Below are 16,279 nucleotides of genomic sequence, written 5' to 3' on the forward strand. Positions count from 1 at the left end.
TTTTTATTGATAATTTGCCCAAGTGGGAGCATATAAAGGTTGAAAAGTAATGGTCCAAGAATCGACCCCTGGGGGACACCACAGGTCAAGGGCATTGACGTTGAGGAACAATTTCCCAGGGTAACAAAGAAGCTTCTATCTTTTAAGTATGATTTTAACCAATTGATAACTTTACCAGTCAATCCAACCCAGTGTTCAAGTCGATATAGCAGTATGTTGTGATCAACAGTATCAAAAGCTGCACTGAGGTCCAGTAATACCAGGACCGATGTTTTGCCTGCATCAGTATTAAGACGTATGTCATTTATAACTTTAATCAGCGCTGTTTCAGTGCTATGATTGGCACGAAATCCTGACTGAAAATTATCAAAACGGCTGTTTGATATCATAGGCTATCATAGATTCTATTCGGAAGAGATCAACACAATTCTAGACTCCCAGAAGAGGAAGAGCTAGAGAGTTCACCGGCGTTTTCATGCGCCAATTCCATTGAGTAGACAGCCAGTGAACCGCAGCGTGTTCTTCCGCTGACGTCACAGCATGGCCGCGAGCCACGGACCCAGTTTTCTTGCGCTGTGCAATTAAAAGTTGGATATTCGCGTAACAACAGCTTCTTTTCACGTAATTATAACAGAAATCTAACATGTTTGCCATGTTGTATAGTTTATTTAAGAAATTGCATAGAGTCATGTTCGTGTCATCAGCCCTTTAATGGCATAGGATGATGATTGTACCGTTTGCTCATTTCTGAACCTTTGGGGGCTGATTGTTTTTGCCTCTTGCAGTAAAATGAAACTTTCTTTGACTAATGGCTAACTGATTTTACTGAGCTTTCACAGACACTACACATGTTTTGTTCACAAATGATTTATCTAGTTGAACTAAGGGGAAATTGGTGTCAGTCACTTCCATGTACCTGACATGCCTTTTTTTTTTTACTTTATATGTTGATCAGTCAGTGTTTTTAAACATGTCTAAATTGCATGAATAGTGTAATTGCAACTGAGCGTGTGCTGAATCTGAACCTTATCACTAATCTGCAAGTCTGAGATTTGCACCTCTCGTGTTCAGGAAGTCGGTATGGATCACTTCGCTGCAAATTTTTTTATTGTGTAAATTTGAACTTCTGTGTGCCAAGCATGATCCATGCCACTTGAGTTGGTGAATCTTTTTGGTCATGGCTGATCGGAGCTCCGTATTTAAGAGAATATGGTAATGCACTGACCTGACTTTTGGTGGCTTTTGCGACCGTATGACGTCCGTACATACAAACGATGTACGTGTATCGCCACAAGGAACCCTTTCGTAAGCGCAAGGCAACGTATCTCATAAACACTTGACCACCGGACAACGAAATTTGTATCTGTATTTACATAAAATAGATGGGTTTTTAAATCCAGCGCTTATTTTTAATTTGCTTTTTTTAAATAACGTGGGATTATTTACTAACACATTTTATGGAAAATATTCACAACAGTTCCATATAAAACTAGCTAAAACAATTTTATTAGTCCACTAGCTTGTTGGATAATTGAGAGTTGTAACCAGACGACTGTTTAACATCAAGTTTGAAATATCAAGATCGCAGCTCAAATGCTCAGAGCTCATATGCTGCATTCAGTCGAAGAATTGTCAAACACAGACTTAATCACACAGTGAAATTTAACCTCTGCATTTAACCCATCTGAAGCAGTGAACCCACACATGCACACACAAGTGAACAGTGAGCACACACACATACCCAGAGCAGTGGGCAGCTATGCTACGGCACCCGGGGAGCAGTTAGGGGTTAGGTGCCTTGCTCAAGGGCACTTCAGCCCAACCTCAGGCCATGGCTGCCCCATGTTAACCTAACTGCATGTCTTTGGACTGTGGAGGAAACCCACACAGACACAGGAAGAACATGCAAACTCCACAAAGAAAGGCTCCCACTGGCCACTGGGTTAGAACCCAGAACCTTCTTGCTGTGAGGCGGCAGTGCTAACCACTGCACCACCCATGTAGTGTCAAAGAAAGGAATAAATATGTATTTGTAACTGCAATACACATCTCATTATTATATCACTGTAACAAGACAACGCAGCAATTTATTGCCATGAAATACACTATACTACACAACTCAATGGTTCATTATGTTATAATATTATTATTCTATTCAGGTTGATTTTGTGCCCTTGGAAATATTTTGCTCATTCATTCACCCTTCACAAGGTTCCTACACATTTTCCATTTCAAAATTCCATATTCAAATTTCCAGACTTCATGGTGCATTTTTCAGACCATATTTGACGCCACAGTACAGATAACTAGATTTTTATTATTTAAATAAACGATTTTAAAATCCAACTGTTAATATGTGCGTGACATTGTGAGTATGTAAGCTAGTATGTTTCCAAATAATTGCCAGAAGCAAATAAGAAATTGCTGATATTATATTCTTCCACAGGGCCCAAAATTTCTAGTGGCTCCCTGTGGCAAGGTCCTGTAGCTCATACAAACCAATGAAAACCAAATGCAGACAAACTTCTCATCTCATCTCATCTCATCTCATTATCTGTAGCCGCTTTATCCTGTTCTACAGGGTCGCAGGCAAGCTGGAGCCTATCCCAGCTGACTACGGGCGAAAGGCGGGGTACACCCTGGACAAGTCGCCAGGTCATCACAGGGCTGACACATAGACACAGACAACCATTCACACTCACATTCACACCTACGGTCAATTTAGAGTCGCCAGTTAACCTAACCTGCATGTCTTTGGACTGTGGGGGAAACCGGAGCACCTGGAGGAAACCCACGCGGACACGGGGAGAACATGCAAACTCCGCACAGAAAGGCCCTCGCCGGCCACGGGGCTCGAACCCGGACCTTCTTGCTGTGAGGCGACAGCGCTAGCAGACAAACTTGTCACAGCAATATTATTAAAGCTGGACTGCTAAAACAATGCAGTGTTATTCTGTTTCTGCCATGTACATTTGAAAAACTAAACTGATATCTTCTACCCGTAACAGTAACAGCAGGGATGTTGATGTACAACTCATCAAAAGAAAAGGGAACAGAAGTGCACTGACTTTGCCTCATTAAATATTAGATGGAGTAAAACTGTTTAAAAATCATTGGTCACAAAACGTTTAGAACACTTTGTCTTAGGTCTCTCCTTCTGCCATAAGCCATGGCCTAATGGCTAGAGAAGTAGCACTGGGACCAAAAGGTCGCAGGTTTGATTCCCTGGACCAGCAGAATGGCTGAAGTGCCCTTGAACAAGGCACCTAACCCCCAACAGCTCTGGGTATGTTGTATGTCGCTCTGGATAAGAGTGTCTGCTAAATGCCTGTAATGTAATGTAACGTAATACATTACATCACTCAAATACATGCACCCTCACCGGCCACGGGGCTCGAACCCGGACCTTCTTGCTGTGAGGCGACAGTGCTAACCACTACACCACCATGCCACCCTGTTGTTTGATGTGTTGGGCAGATTATTTAAAAAAAAAATACACTAACCATTCACAGGACTCCTCATTGTTGACTTTTCTCCACTTCTCATTTAAAGTAAATTGTTTTTTGACCTTCCTTTCTTTGGCCTGGGAGGTTTTCTTCTGCAGACCTCTTAAACCCTACCATGTAGCATTTTTTGTTTGTTTGCTGCAACGTTAGCCTCAGCTGCTTGATCTGAGGTAATTCTCCTTAACCATCAGTCGGCAGCTAGTGTTCTATGCTCAAGTTAGTGCGAGTTAACCTTTTATGCTCAAGTTAGCGTGAGTTAGCATTTTATGCTCAATTTAGCGCAAGTTAACGTTTTATGCTCAAGTTAGCACGAGTTAACGTTCTATGCTCAAGTTAGCGTGAGTTAATATTTTATACTTGAGTTAGCGCTAGTGAATGTTCTATGTTCAAGTTGCCACACTGAATCGGAGTCTTCTTGTTTCACTCAGACACTTTAATAAGGAGATTGTGTCTGAGTGGAACAAGAAGACTCACGATTCCATCTGCGTTGTGGAATGTCACAAATAGTTCTGTTACAACTGCAGTATTTCTTTTTATACTTACTTATCCTCTTCGCTCCCACTGGAGCATAAGGTCTCCACAAGATCCCGCCATCCGGCACAGTCTTTTGCCTTGGTCTCAGCCTCACTCCGGGTGATCCCAATTTGCTTAAGTTCTGCCCCAAGTGTCCTTCGCCAGGTGTTCCTTGGCCTGTTCCTTGGTCTCTTGCCTTGTGGGGTCCATCACAGTGCAACTCTCGCAATACTTGTCCGTGGCATCCTCAGCACATATCCTAGCCATCAAAGTCGTCTATGCTGTATTTCACTGACGATGCATGTGGTCTGGCTAAGCTGGAGGAAGTCTTTGTTGGAGATCTTGTTGGGCCAAAATATTCTGTTTCGATATTGCATTTCAATATCACCAATGCCAGTAACATCAGTATAGAAGGGACTACCATCAAACGAGTCTGTGATTTTACATACTTGGGGTCAGTAATCAGCACAGAAGATGCAACAAAGAAAGACATCAAGAACAGACTGGCAAAGGCAAGAGCAGCATTTCATCAGCTCAAGTTCATTTGGAAGTCCAAGCAGTACAGCTGCAAGACCAAGATCCGCATTTATAACAGCAACGTCAAGGCCATCCTTCTATATGGGAGTGAATGCTGGAGAGTCACCAAGTCCGACATGGAAACATTGTCCAGTTTCCACCATGGGTGTCTCAGGAGGATAAACAGAATATTTCTTTGTGTATGCTACTTTTATTTACTCACCACTGTGGCTGGCAGGTTGAGCAAAATCACCCGCATTTGGCGGGTAGTGGGTGCTAATTTCCAACACTGACACACTGACACACACACACACAATATTTGCCATTATTCACACCTGGGGGCAGCCCCACAACACCAGTAAAACTTGCCAGCTCTCTGAAAACTTGCAATTACCCATTCTTATATTTGTCGTGCTGTAACGTGCGTTTGCACAGATATTTTTAGTTCTGCAGAGGTAAGACGTAGCCCAATGTGCTAACGTCAGATGGGTCACTGATAGCAGATGCCACAGAAATCACCTCAGACATATCGCACACACGTCTTGCCTCGCTTAAATTCAACGCCATCAAACTCACACTGATTTGAACAGATTTGGCTTAATTTTATATTTTCGAAAAGAAATTAAAGGCAATAGTCTGGAAACAGAAATATTTTTCCATACTCTACTTTCCTTTTTCCGTACTTATCCAGACCTGGAAATTACTAAAATCAAATTCCATACTTTTCCATACTGCGTAGGAACCCTGTCATCAGGAGCTCCGCTTTTAGCCAGTGCCTAAATATTTATATTAGTCTTTATGACTAGTAGTAGTCTGTGTTGAGCTGTGAAAAAAAAAATTTAACCATGAACATGCAAGCATATTATGATGAACAATTACAGCGATAATTATTCGATATTTTACACTACTTAAGTTATTCGTTGTCTGCCTGAGACAGCAGCATGGTCAAGTTGCACATATGGGCAAACCATGCGATTGAAATCATGCATTTGGTGAGCAAATCTGCATGAATCATTTAATTGAACTGATTCAAATGACTCAAGGTCACTGAAAAGATTTCATCTTTATGAAAGTTGTGCTAGGCTTATTAATGCCTCCACAGACTACAAAAAATGTTACCACATTCCCAAACCCTGGAAGTTTTCATGTAAGTCTATGGAAGCTAGAGGTTTAATAACAAAAACAGACAAACAAGTGTCTAATTTGATTTATTCAGCCATTTTCAAATGAATTTAACTATGAAATGTATCAAATACTGTACTTGGTGCCTTACTGTGTGCCTTTTCACAACAGAGGTAGACAGTAACGAAGTACATTTACTTGAGTACTGTACTTAAGTACACTTTTTGAGTTTCTGTACTTTACTTGAGTATTATTTTTTTTGGAAACTTATGACTTTAACTTCACTACATTTGAAAGGCAAATATCGTACTTTTCACTCGAATACATTTCTATCAAGGTCCTCGTTACTCGTTACTATGAAGCGGCTTTCAAAAGTGGATGTTTTTTTCTTTTCTTTTCTAAAACGTGATTGGTTTTTTCGCAGGTGACACTGAGAGCCGATCAGTAATCACTAGGGTCATGTCACGTCCATAGACTGTATAAAATCAAGTTCAGTGATTTCTCAGCAGCATTATTTGAACACGATCAGTTGATGGCAGAATGGAAGGAGGCGGTTCTTCTGGAGAACAATGCACACACTCATGGCCATACCTAGAACCCATGTTTCAGTTTTCTGAAAGGATTAAAGATTCGTTTCGTTTTAAATGTTTGCTTTGTTTGCCGAAAACGAACCACATCACAGGCTACAAAAACTCGCCGTCCAACCTGCGGAAGCATATTGAGGTATATAAACATTTTATTCCAAGAGAAAGCTTGCAACGAAGTTGTCTGTGCTTTTAGAGCTAGTGATAACATTGCAATAGCTGTGCAGTCTGGCTAGTCAAATGACTTTATGGATTTGCCCACCAAGTTGCCATCACCTTGTCCACAGCTAACGTTAACACATAGCTAGTTAACTTGGACGCTGTTAGTTAGCATGTAAAAACGGAGTTACGCTAACATGAATAATGTTAACTTATCTGAAGTGCTTTCAGAAATATGTTTTAGTATAATCTTGCCAAATAAACAGAATGTAGAAATCCTTCTTTTCTAGTAGCATTAGCTACCCAATATGATTTTGAGTTTGAAAAGAGTTTGCGAGCATGTCAGGCGGAGTTTCACTGACTAGCTAGCTTAACGTTAAACCACCATGATGCACAGCATGCGTTCATTTTGTGAATTCACATTTCTGTCTTTGGTAACACCGTTAGGTTTTGTAAGCGTTGTGGCAAAAATACAACAATGCGTTGACAGAAAATGTACTTTTAATATTTAAGTATTTTTAAAAGCAAGTACTTCAGTGCTTTAACTTAAGTAAAAATTTGACTGGACAACTTTCACTTGTATCGGAGTAACATTTGACCAGTGGGATCTGTACTTTGACTTAAGTAATGAAGTTGAGTACCTTGTCCACCTCTGTTTCACAAACATTTTTGTATTTACACTAAGGCAGAATTTTCCAAGGAAAAGTGGATTATGTTGGAGAAACCAACAAAACAGTGTTTCCATTTACATGCTGAAGTATGAGTCTATATACAATACCCACACCAGTAATAGCAGGGTGTGGAATAAGTGCTGAGGTATAATTGCCCTTCACTACTGGCTTTTTGCCACTCCTTTTAAACTCCACAACTGGATGAACTGCTGAGGTGTTCCTGCTGTATGACACACATTGGATTTGCACTGATGCATCTCCATACATACAAACAGGGACAGTAAATGCTTCATAGTTCTATAATCCATTTGGCAGTTCAATTGTCGTTCTACGTATTTATTAAAAAAAAAAAAACAGCGGAAATATTTAAAAATATTCTACAACTGAAAACTACATGCCATTTGGATACTCCACCCTGTTGATATTATGAATTGTTTAGAAATGCAGTAGACTACTTTCATCATGAAATGCAACCGTGTCATCTATAGCAGTGTTTCTCAGTGGGCCACGAAGCGCCATCCAGTGGACTGTGAATTTTTTTCAAGTTTGAAGCCAAATATTAAATAGTTCAGGATGTCATAGGGTCCCAAATCCAGCAGCTGGTTTGCCGTATACCTTTCAAGTGGAATAAATACATTTGTGGGCAAATTAAGAAGAACAAGCCTTTATTTTGTCACATTTAACCCGTGCATGTGCACGCACAAACACCGGGGGGGAGCGAGCAATGGGCTGAATAAATAAATAAGTTTGTATGCAAATTATATGGATCTGTGATGCCTGCTGGAAGAGAAGAGCAGCGAGGATTGAGAATCGAGTGGCTGTGGTTTATTTACACCCGATACTAAAATTTGCAGCATTCTAGCAACCTTCTCAAAGACGTGTACAAAAAGCCCAGACTCGTATTTACCCAGGCAAAAACGATACAGGATTTATCTTGTAGTGTCCTGATCCCCAGATCTTTAACATGTATATGTATTTTCTATATGTATAATCTTCATGCTCTTCCAGGTTTTCATCTGTATGTCTGTGTAGAACGATGTCTGCAGCACCAGGTAGTTTTAGACATCGGGGAACTCAGCAGATGGATAATTTTCCAGCTCATGCTGAATGAATGAATAACTTTATTTAAAAACGATAAGTTGATCAGCAGAGCTGGTGGGGTCGTGCATGTACAGACACAAATAATTACAAATACAAAAGACTAAAAATATACACAATCTTTTAAAAAAAGCCTTAAATCTGTCGATTATCTGTTAATTATCATCACATTAAGTTAATTAATAGTATGCATAACTATCGTCTTTGTATTTAGTTCCGGCTACAGTAGGATCAAAATTTATTCTACTAATGCCAAATTTAGCTTGTAAATTTTTCTTTCATAGGAAAAATCCTTCTTTGTTAATGTGTAAGGATCTAATCCCATCGAGTGGTTTCTATATCCACTTCTTTTGAGTGTAGTTCCTGGTTTTAACAACTTGCTTGTTTGCCGAACACAAACATGGCAATAAGTTCTTGTGTTAATGGACCAGACTCCACTTTTGGATCGTTAATCCCTTTTGACTGAGAATGACCCGCATGCATGGTTTAGCTTCTGGCACATCTATACAGTTTTAAATACAATACCTACAATTAAAAACAGTTGGTTTTTATTGGATTTATTTAATTCCTGGCCTCCCATCTGTAACAGGGAGTGGTGTTTCATCCCATTAATACACTTTATAATATATTATTAGATTCTAATAGAATAGATGAGCCAAAATAATTGGGGATCTTTTTTAATGGGCCTCGACTCGTTACAAGTATGAATAGGTGGGCCTCGAAGCAGAAAAGGTTGAGAACCCCGATCTATAGTACTGTGCAAAAGTCTTAGGCACCCTATTTTTTCCATACAAACTTTGTTATAGATTTCTATTTTATGACTTCTACATTATCGAGTCAGTACAAAAACAGGAGTTTAAGAGTTCAAACGTTCATTTTCCAGCACAAAATTAAATGTTACAGAAAAAAAATATGTTTGTATCTGAGCAGCATATTACATAAGAGAGCACTTTTCAGATTAAAAAAGAAAACATAATGAAGGCTGCTGGGTTTTGGTGCAAAATGAAGAAGCGAGTGTGGCAGTCAAAGTGTCCAGAAGAACTGCGGCTGGTTCTGTAAGATGCTCAGTAAAACCTACAGCTCATTTCTTTATAGAACTGCACTCACTGTACCTGAGACTACTATTTTTTTTTAAAGCAAAGGGTCGTCTCACACCAAATACTGACTTTGCTTCATTTATTATGGCTTACTGCTGTTTATAGTATTTTTTAATGTTGAAACATTTCATTTCATTATTTTTAAGCCCTTCTTGGTCTACAGCATTTCTTTCCATGTGCTTAAGACTTCTGCACAGTACTGTACATCTACTAGGTTTTTTTTCCCTTCTGACAACAAATAACACCCTATAGGATTCTGCTACTCAAATCCGAAGTTGGTTTTCTCCTTTCAGCAGCTTAGAAGTAGATTAAAATATAAGAGGTATGTGGATTGAGGAATGCCTGTTGCAAGAGCAAACAGAAAAAGAAGTGTATGTTTCTGTACACAGGTTGACACTTGCTTATTAAAACACATCCTACCTGCTTCAGTGTAACGGAGTCCTACTTTTTCCTCTTCATCCTTAGCCTTGGGTGGTGGCCATATTGCTTGAAGTCTCCGAGGCGTCCTGTCCTCGCTGTCTCCTGGAGAGCAGACCTCAGTCTGGGATATAAAGATGGGAATTAAAGAATATAAAGGTTTACAGCTCAAAAGTGGTAGCCACAATCAAAAAGCTTGACTAAACATCATCAATCAGTTGTGATCACATGTGTTTCAAAATAATTTATATTCCTGAAGCTGATATTTAACAGTTATTCCACGAAATCGAGTCGTACATGAGCTGATACGCGCCTGATATAAGCCATGTACGACGAGATTGAGTGGAGTAACTGTTTTATTCTATCCACATTCACTGGATTTTGAGGAACAGATCATTTTTATTTTTTGCAAATTCGATAAATAAAAACCTTTATACAAAACATCTGACAAAATCATTTCCACTTAGAATGTAAACAAACTGGCGAAATGACAGTAGCAATTTGTGAAAATGCTATAATAATAATTCTTGAAAAATAAAAAAGATACGTCCTTACCATCAAATACTTTCATTCCATATTTTGTTGCATTTTTGTATTTTTTGGGTGGGTTGTTTTGGAGTTTTTATTTCGTCCTCGGTTGGTTCAGCAACACGCTCCGCCATTTTGTTTTTCTCTACTGACAGGAAATGAGCTGATATCCTAGTAGTAGAGTAGCCAATCAGAGCACGCAATTGCTCATATCCAGTGAATGTGGATAGAATAAAAAGAATTATTTAATTTCCAGGTTTTAGACTGAGATATCCACAGGGGTAACCATACATTTGTAGGTCTCCTAATATGCCTGGTTTTGTCCCACCACTATGCTTTTAGAAAATGCTTTCTAAAATAGTACTTCACTCCTATTCATGGTGTTAGTCTACCAGGGTGGCATCTTTAATAAACTTTTTCCTCTATGATAAAACTAACGCATCCCAACTGCTATTAAAAAAACCCTACTACAAACTCATGCATGCCATGTTGATTTGTATAACAGGGCGTGGGGTGTAAGGAGATAAGGTTTCCAGCAGTTATATTCCTGCAAAACACCATGTTCTATATCACACATGGCGATATGATCACATTAGGCCACCCATGTTTTATCTTTAAGTTCACGGATTTTTTCAACATATTTTTGATGATGTCGGTCGAAATAAAAATAAAAATAAAAAAGTGTCCTTGTCCAATTTTTTTTTTGCATGGCAAAATTTCAATGTCGGATTAAGATGATAAAATAATTTAAATTCAAGAGACACACTTTACATACATACACACACACACACACATATATATATGCACATTGAAGGCTGATACGTTCGTACTACTTGATTCGACAGGACTCTCTGTGGCACCATCCTCTTCTAATTCCACAGTCAGATACTTGCAGCCAAAATCGTGAACTAACGTTATGGCAGGCATATTCGGCATCGCGCTCGTTACATTACCACCTTCTTTCTGAGAACCAAAGATCGTTTTGATCTTTTCATTGTTTACTTTCAACGCTTGAGAGACGAAATCGCCCACGTTTTGGTTAGTGAGACAGTGAAAAGACTTTTCTTTACCACACTTTATGCTTACGTACAGTTGAGGCGATAGCTCGGAATCCATGCTGTCAGCGTCAGCCATGGTCAGCACGAGGTTGACACTGTCGTAAAGCGGTCGTAAATACCATAAAAACATTCAAGTGAATACTCAATGTCGTTAATAGTTTCGTTTTCGGACTCGGCTGAAGTGGATATATACAACACACATTGTCGTTTGTATTTGCGATTCTAATACTTTTTACTTAAAGAAATATGACCTAGTACCAGGGATACAGTGAAGTTACAAGAAAAATATGTGACTATTTTTTTTTACATTTCTTTTTGTACGTTTCGGCGGTTAAAATAAAAAAAAAAAAAACGCACAGACTTTTTATTTTTCTCGCGGTAGTATTTAAAAATCTAAAATAAGTCACCTTATTGACATGAATATATTTGCAAAAATTATACTGTGACATGCGCAAATACTGTATAAAGTAAGCCTTTATATTAGCTGTAGCTGTCATTATCATGGTCTGTGGGATTTCATTGCTTTCTTTTTTTCCGTTAACAGGCTCACAGTGACGTAGCAACTAAATAGCAGCTATTTTTTAAAAGTCGCACAGACCATCCATCATTTCATGATTACTGGAAGTGTTTAAAAAGCTGATGTTGATTTAAAAGCAGGTTTAAAGGAATGGACAATGTAACATAAATACATGCATGGGTTGGTAGCTTGTAATATTGAGAGCTTGTACGAAAAAAGTTTCAGGCATGTCTGACCATTTATGAGAAAGTTGTGAGCATTTTCGTATTGCTGCTCTAATGCCACCAGTAGGCTGCCATGCAGCCTGTTGGAAGGGAGATGCGTAAAGTCACTTGGGTGCAAGGCTGAGTGTATACTTCAGTACTGAAGGGGCAAAGCGTTAAGCAGTAATCAACTTCCGCAGACAAGATGGCGGAAAGTGACTCGGAAGGCAGCGAGTACGAATTCATTGCAGATTCTGATGGCCTGGAACCCTGTCAGTTTGAGCCAAGAGTTGAGGAAGGTGATTCTCAGGAAGAATTAGAACAGGAAGCCAACTCTTCAGATCCTGAAGCTGAGGAGGAACAACAGATGGGCAACACGCACTGGTGTTCGTGCAAATGTTGTGATCACACATGGCTGAAGCATCCTAACGAGTGCTTATGCTGCCAGGAACGTGTAAAAACTCGCGCACTTGCCTCTTTGACAGATTTAGGTAAGTCAGATTGTATGCAGATCTGTTTGTAGGTAGTCTAGCAAGGTTACAGTCTGCAGAATGAGGCTGTCACGGCAGTACTACTTGTACTGGAGATATAAATATGAAAAGTTGCCTCCCCCCATTCAGTCACGTAGGAGTAAGGTCTGTTTGAGACTAGCAGTGTCCTTTAGCGCAGGAAAATGGTGAAAACAACAGTTGATGTAACGGCCTACAATCCCAATGCTTCAAGTCTTACTTGCCATGTGGAGCTTCCATGTGCTGTACCCAAGTGACGTCAGAGCATTGCCGCAAACGATCGGGGGGATTTTTCTGATCGGTTAAAATATTTTCAATGGCGGGATTTATGAAATCGTCGATGATGGGGGAATTCTGCATAGAAACTGACTTTTGGAGATAGATATCTTAGTTATGTGAGCGCCTCATTTTCAATTATTCGCATGAATCGTTAGTTTATATCATCATCCATCTTCATAACTGTATTTGAACCATGTGCTTTCTTTTCCTTTAAATAAAAGCAGACCTTTTCCATTACATGTGCTTGATACAGACAAGTAAAATACTTCAGAAACATTTTCAGTGCCAATTTAGTGCCTGATGATTGATCACACAAATTTTCCTTTTTGCCAGATCATTATTCTAGCCCCCAGTAGTTTTCAAAACAAAATTAAATTCATGTGGACACCAACAGGTTAGCTGAAGACTATAACTAACCTGGGCAGTGCCCATAAATTATAGCAACTCTTCATGGAGGTAATTCAAGGAGCATCTTTATCCTTGTCATTTGTACAAGTAAACACATTTTTGAGTGATACATACTTTGACTTCTCCTAGACTCTTGTCAGGGCAACCTGATTTGCTTGGAGATATCTCAAAGATGGACTTCAGTATCTCTCGGTCATTTTTCCTTTTCTTCTTGGCAGCCTCGACGTTCACTGAAACATCTCCAGTGTCCTTTATAAGGGCCTTAAAACTGGACAAAGACTTGAAAGGTTCATCTGTTGTCTCTTTTGCTAACCCTTTCTCTCCTGTATTCAGGCCTTCGTTGACTTTTGGCCCTTTTTCTAGGCTCTCCCCAATGGAAACGTCATCAAAATTTAACATCCGCCGCCACTGATTCTTGGACTCGACCCCATCTATGGGACCAGCTGCCTTTTTCTGTGTGGAGGTGCTGGCTTGAATTTGCTGGTTGAATTTGGCTTTATTGACATGTTGTTTGAGGCTCAGGAGTGCCCGGTCTGTATCTTTTTGCTTGATCTCAGACACAGTCTCTCTATCCTCTCCCACAGCACCTTTCTTTAGTACCCGTAAACCACTGAACAGGGCTGGCAACTGAAATGATTCCCTGGATGTTGCTGTGAGTGATTTGGGAGAGATAGTTGAGGATGGGTCTGTGGTGGTCCTCTTGGTGGCAGGCATGCTCTCTTTGATATCTTGTGACGGAGATGTGGTACTTGGAGAGGCTATAGAGATGTGAGACTCTGAACTGGTGAAGCTCATTTTCTGTGTCGCTGTTCCCCAACTCTCTTCTTGATAAGAAGTCTGCTTTTCAGAACACAATAAGGAGTCCAAAGCATTTTGATCTGATGCTGGTGTAGGCTGAGACACTGCGGATAGCTTAAGAGGAGACCCGCAAGCTGAAGGCACATGAAGAGAGTCTTCAGTTTTGTATGGAGAAACTGTTTGTCCATTACCACTGCAATCTCCAGGCACATCTAGATGGGTGCGTTCCCTCAATATGGGATCCTTGGCAGCTGGCACATCTAAACTCGTATCTCCAATGGTGCCTCCTCCACTGTTTAGAGAAATATCTCTTCGAAGGCCTTTATATGTAATCTCCTGTTCAAAATTATTCACTGGGTTTGGAGAGGAGTCCTTATGTCTGTCAAAACTCTCATTAGACCATGTCTTGCTCAGAACGGATATGCCCCCCTTACTTGTCAACTCCAAAACACTTCTATCTGTAAGGACAGGCAGTGTTGAGTCTGTCTTAGACACATCACTCTCCCTTTCATGATGATGCAGATCCCAGTTCTGTTTTCTAGTCTTTTCATCTTGGTCAAGAGATGGGAATTTCTCAATGACTTTCTGTTCAACAGGCAGGATACTACCTTCATCTTCCTCTTCATTTTCATTGTCAATGTAGGTCTCCACTCTGGTAACCTGAACCACATCTGAGTCTCCTAAAAGAGTTAAGGAAGAAGAAAAAGGCTTTCTCCAACTGGAAAACGGAGAGCTCTGCAGAATCTCCCTTTTATAGTACTCAGTATTCAACTGCTCAACTTTTCGCTCAGATCTGACATCGTTTCTAATTTCTGCACTTGGTGAAATAACACTGCCACAGCTGCTATTAATATCACCATGGTTAGTAGGGTGTGGATATGACTCTTTCTCAGGCAATGTCCGGAACGACTTAAGCACCGCACTCTCCCCTGCTTGCTGCTGAGATTCTCTCCTCACAAACCTAGGAGAGGCTAATAACTTATGAAGTATTGACTCGGATGAACTGTTCCCCTCCATGATAAGAATTTAACAGCTTTTCCCAGTCCACTTAAAATACACCTGTTAAATTACTCCTGGGTATCCAGTTCGTGTTACAGTTTTGTGAGCCCGTTTCACTTGTTCAAGAAAACAGAAGTCTTTTGTGAGAGCAAATCCCCTGGTTTTTCTTCCCCACTCCAAGAGTGGTTCGATTATAGCCTCAATAAAAATCCCTCTTATCTTGCTTCCTTTTGGCAGATAAAGCTGCATTCAAGGTGTGCACTTGTCAAAACAAAAATGTAAACCTTTTCCACAACATGATTTTCAGTTCTTCAATTTAAAAAAAATCAGACGTTCCAGTGCTGTAGGTTAGGGTTTGATTAAGCTGATAGTCCTGGCCATATCAAATGCTTCGTATTTCCAAAACATTGGCAATTTCAGTAATCTTTCTGGAAGCTAAAAAGGTATACTTCTCTCCAGCTTTGAATGCAAGTGTAGTCCAGAAATGTCCTCAGCATGAATTTGCGGTGCATGGCAGTCTCCTGGCACCGTGCCTTCTTCCTGCTTGTGGAAAATATGGAACAGTTTGCATGTCTACCAGAGAAACTTCAGTGCTGTCTTTGTGAAAATCAGCGAGGTCTGGTGTAGAATGCATTACACCAGTTTACCTATGCTTCTGTTCCTCCCTCTCTTATTTTCCCCTCCCTACTCCCTGGGAAGAAACCGTACAACCAGGTGTCCTTTTACTTAAACTTACTTCCTCATAATGGCAGTGTGTACAACTGCTCACCCTCCTCCTTCACCTTCTCTCTCTCTCTCTCTCCCTCCCTTTCTGTCTCGCTAATCCAGAGGATCAGGTGGAGTGGGCGGTGCTCCTTAACCCCGCATACTGTACCAGTATTACACCATTAGCTATAATGGTAGCTTTCTACAGTGCCTTGCAAAAGTATTCATTCCCCTTGGTATTTGTCCTGTTTTGTCGCATTACAAGCTGGAATTAAAATGGAGGGGGGTTAGCACCATTAGATTTACACAACATGCCTACCACTTTAAAGGTGCACATTGTTGTTTTATTGTGACACAAACAACAATTAAGATGAAAAAAGGGAAAAAAAAAGAAATCTGGAGTGTGCATAAGTATTCACCCCCTTTTGTATTAGATTAGATTAGATTAGATTAGATTAGATTAGATTAGATTAGATTAGATTAGATTAGATTAGATTAGATAAAACTTTATTGATCCCTTTGGGAGGGTTCCCTCAGGGAAATTAAGATTCCAGCAGCATCATTACAGATAAACAGAGAAAAGAAATAGAGA

General features: G+C 40.0%; 1 protein-coding gene across 2 annotated transcripts in view; it reads right to left on the reverse strand.

Moving 5' to 3' along the window:
* Positions 1 to 15,723, reverse strand: part of LOC132894301 (formin-like) — a 121,557-nt gene extending 105,834 nt beyond the window's left edge. For both annotated transcript variants that reach the window (XM_060933950.1, XM_060933951.1), the window contains exons 1-2: positions 13,300 to 15,723; positions 9,687 to 9,807 (exon numbers count right to left, since the gene is read on the reverse strand). In XM_060933950.1, the coding sequence (XP_060789933.1) occupies positions 9,687 to 9,807; positions 13,300 to 15,000 (1,822 nt within the window). In that variant the 5' untranslated portion in view covers positions 15,001 to 15,723. The remainder of the gene's footprint in view (positions 1 to 9,686; positions 9,808 to 13,299) is intronic.
* Between the last annotated feature and the right edge of the window lie 556 nt (positions 15,724 to 16,279).

Source organism: Neoarius graeffei, chromosome 11, assembly GCF_027579695.1.
Source record: "Neoarius graeffei isolate fNeoGra1 chromosome 11, fNeoGra1.pri, whole genome shotgun sequence".
NCBI classification, from domain to species: Eukaryota; Metazoa; Chordata; class Actinopteri; order Siluriformes; family Ariidae; genus Neoarius; species Neoarius graeffei.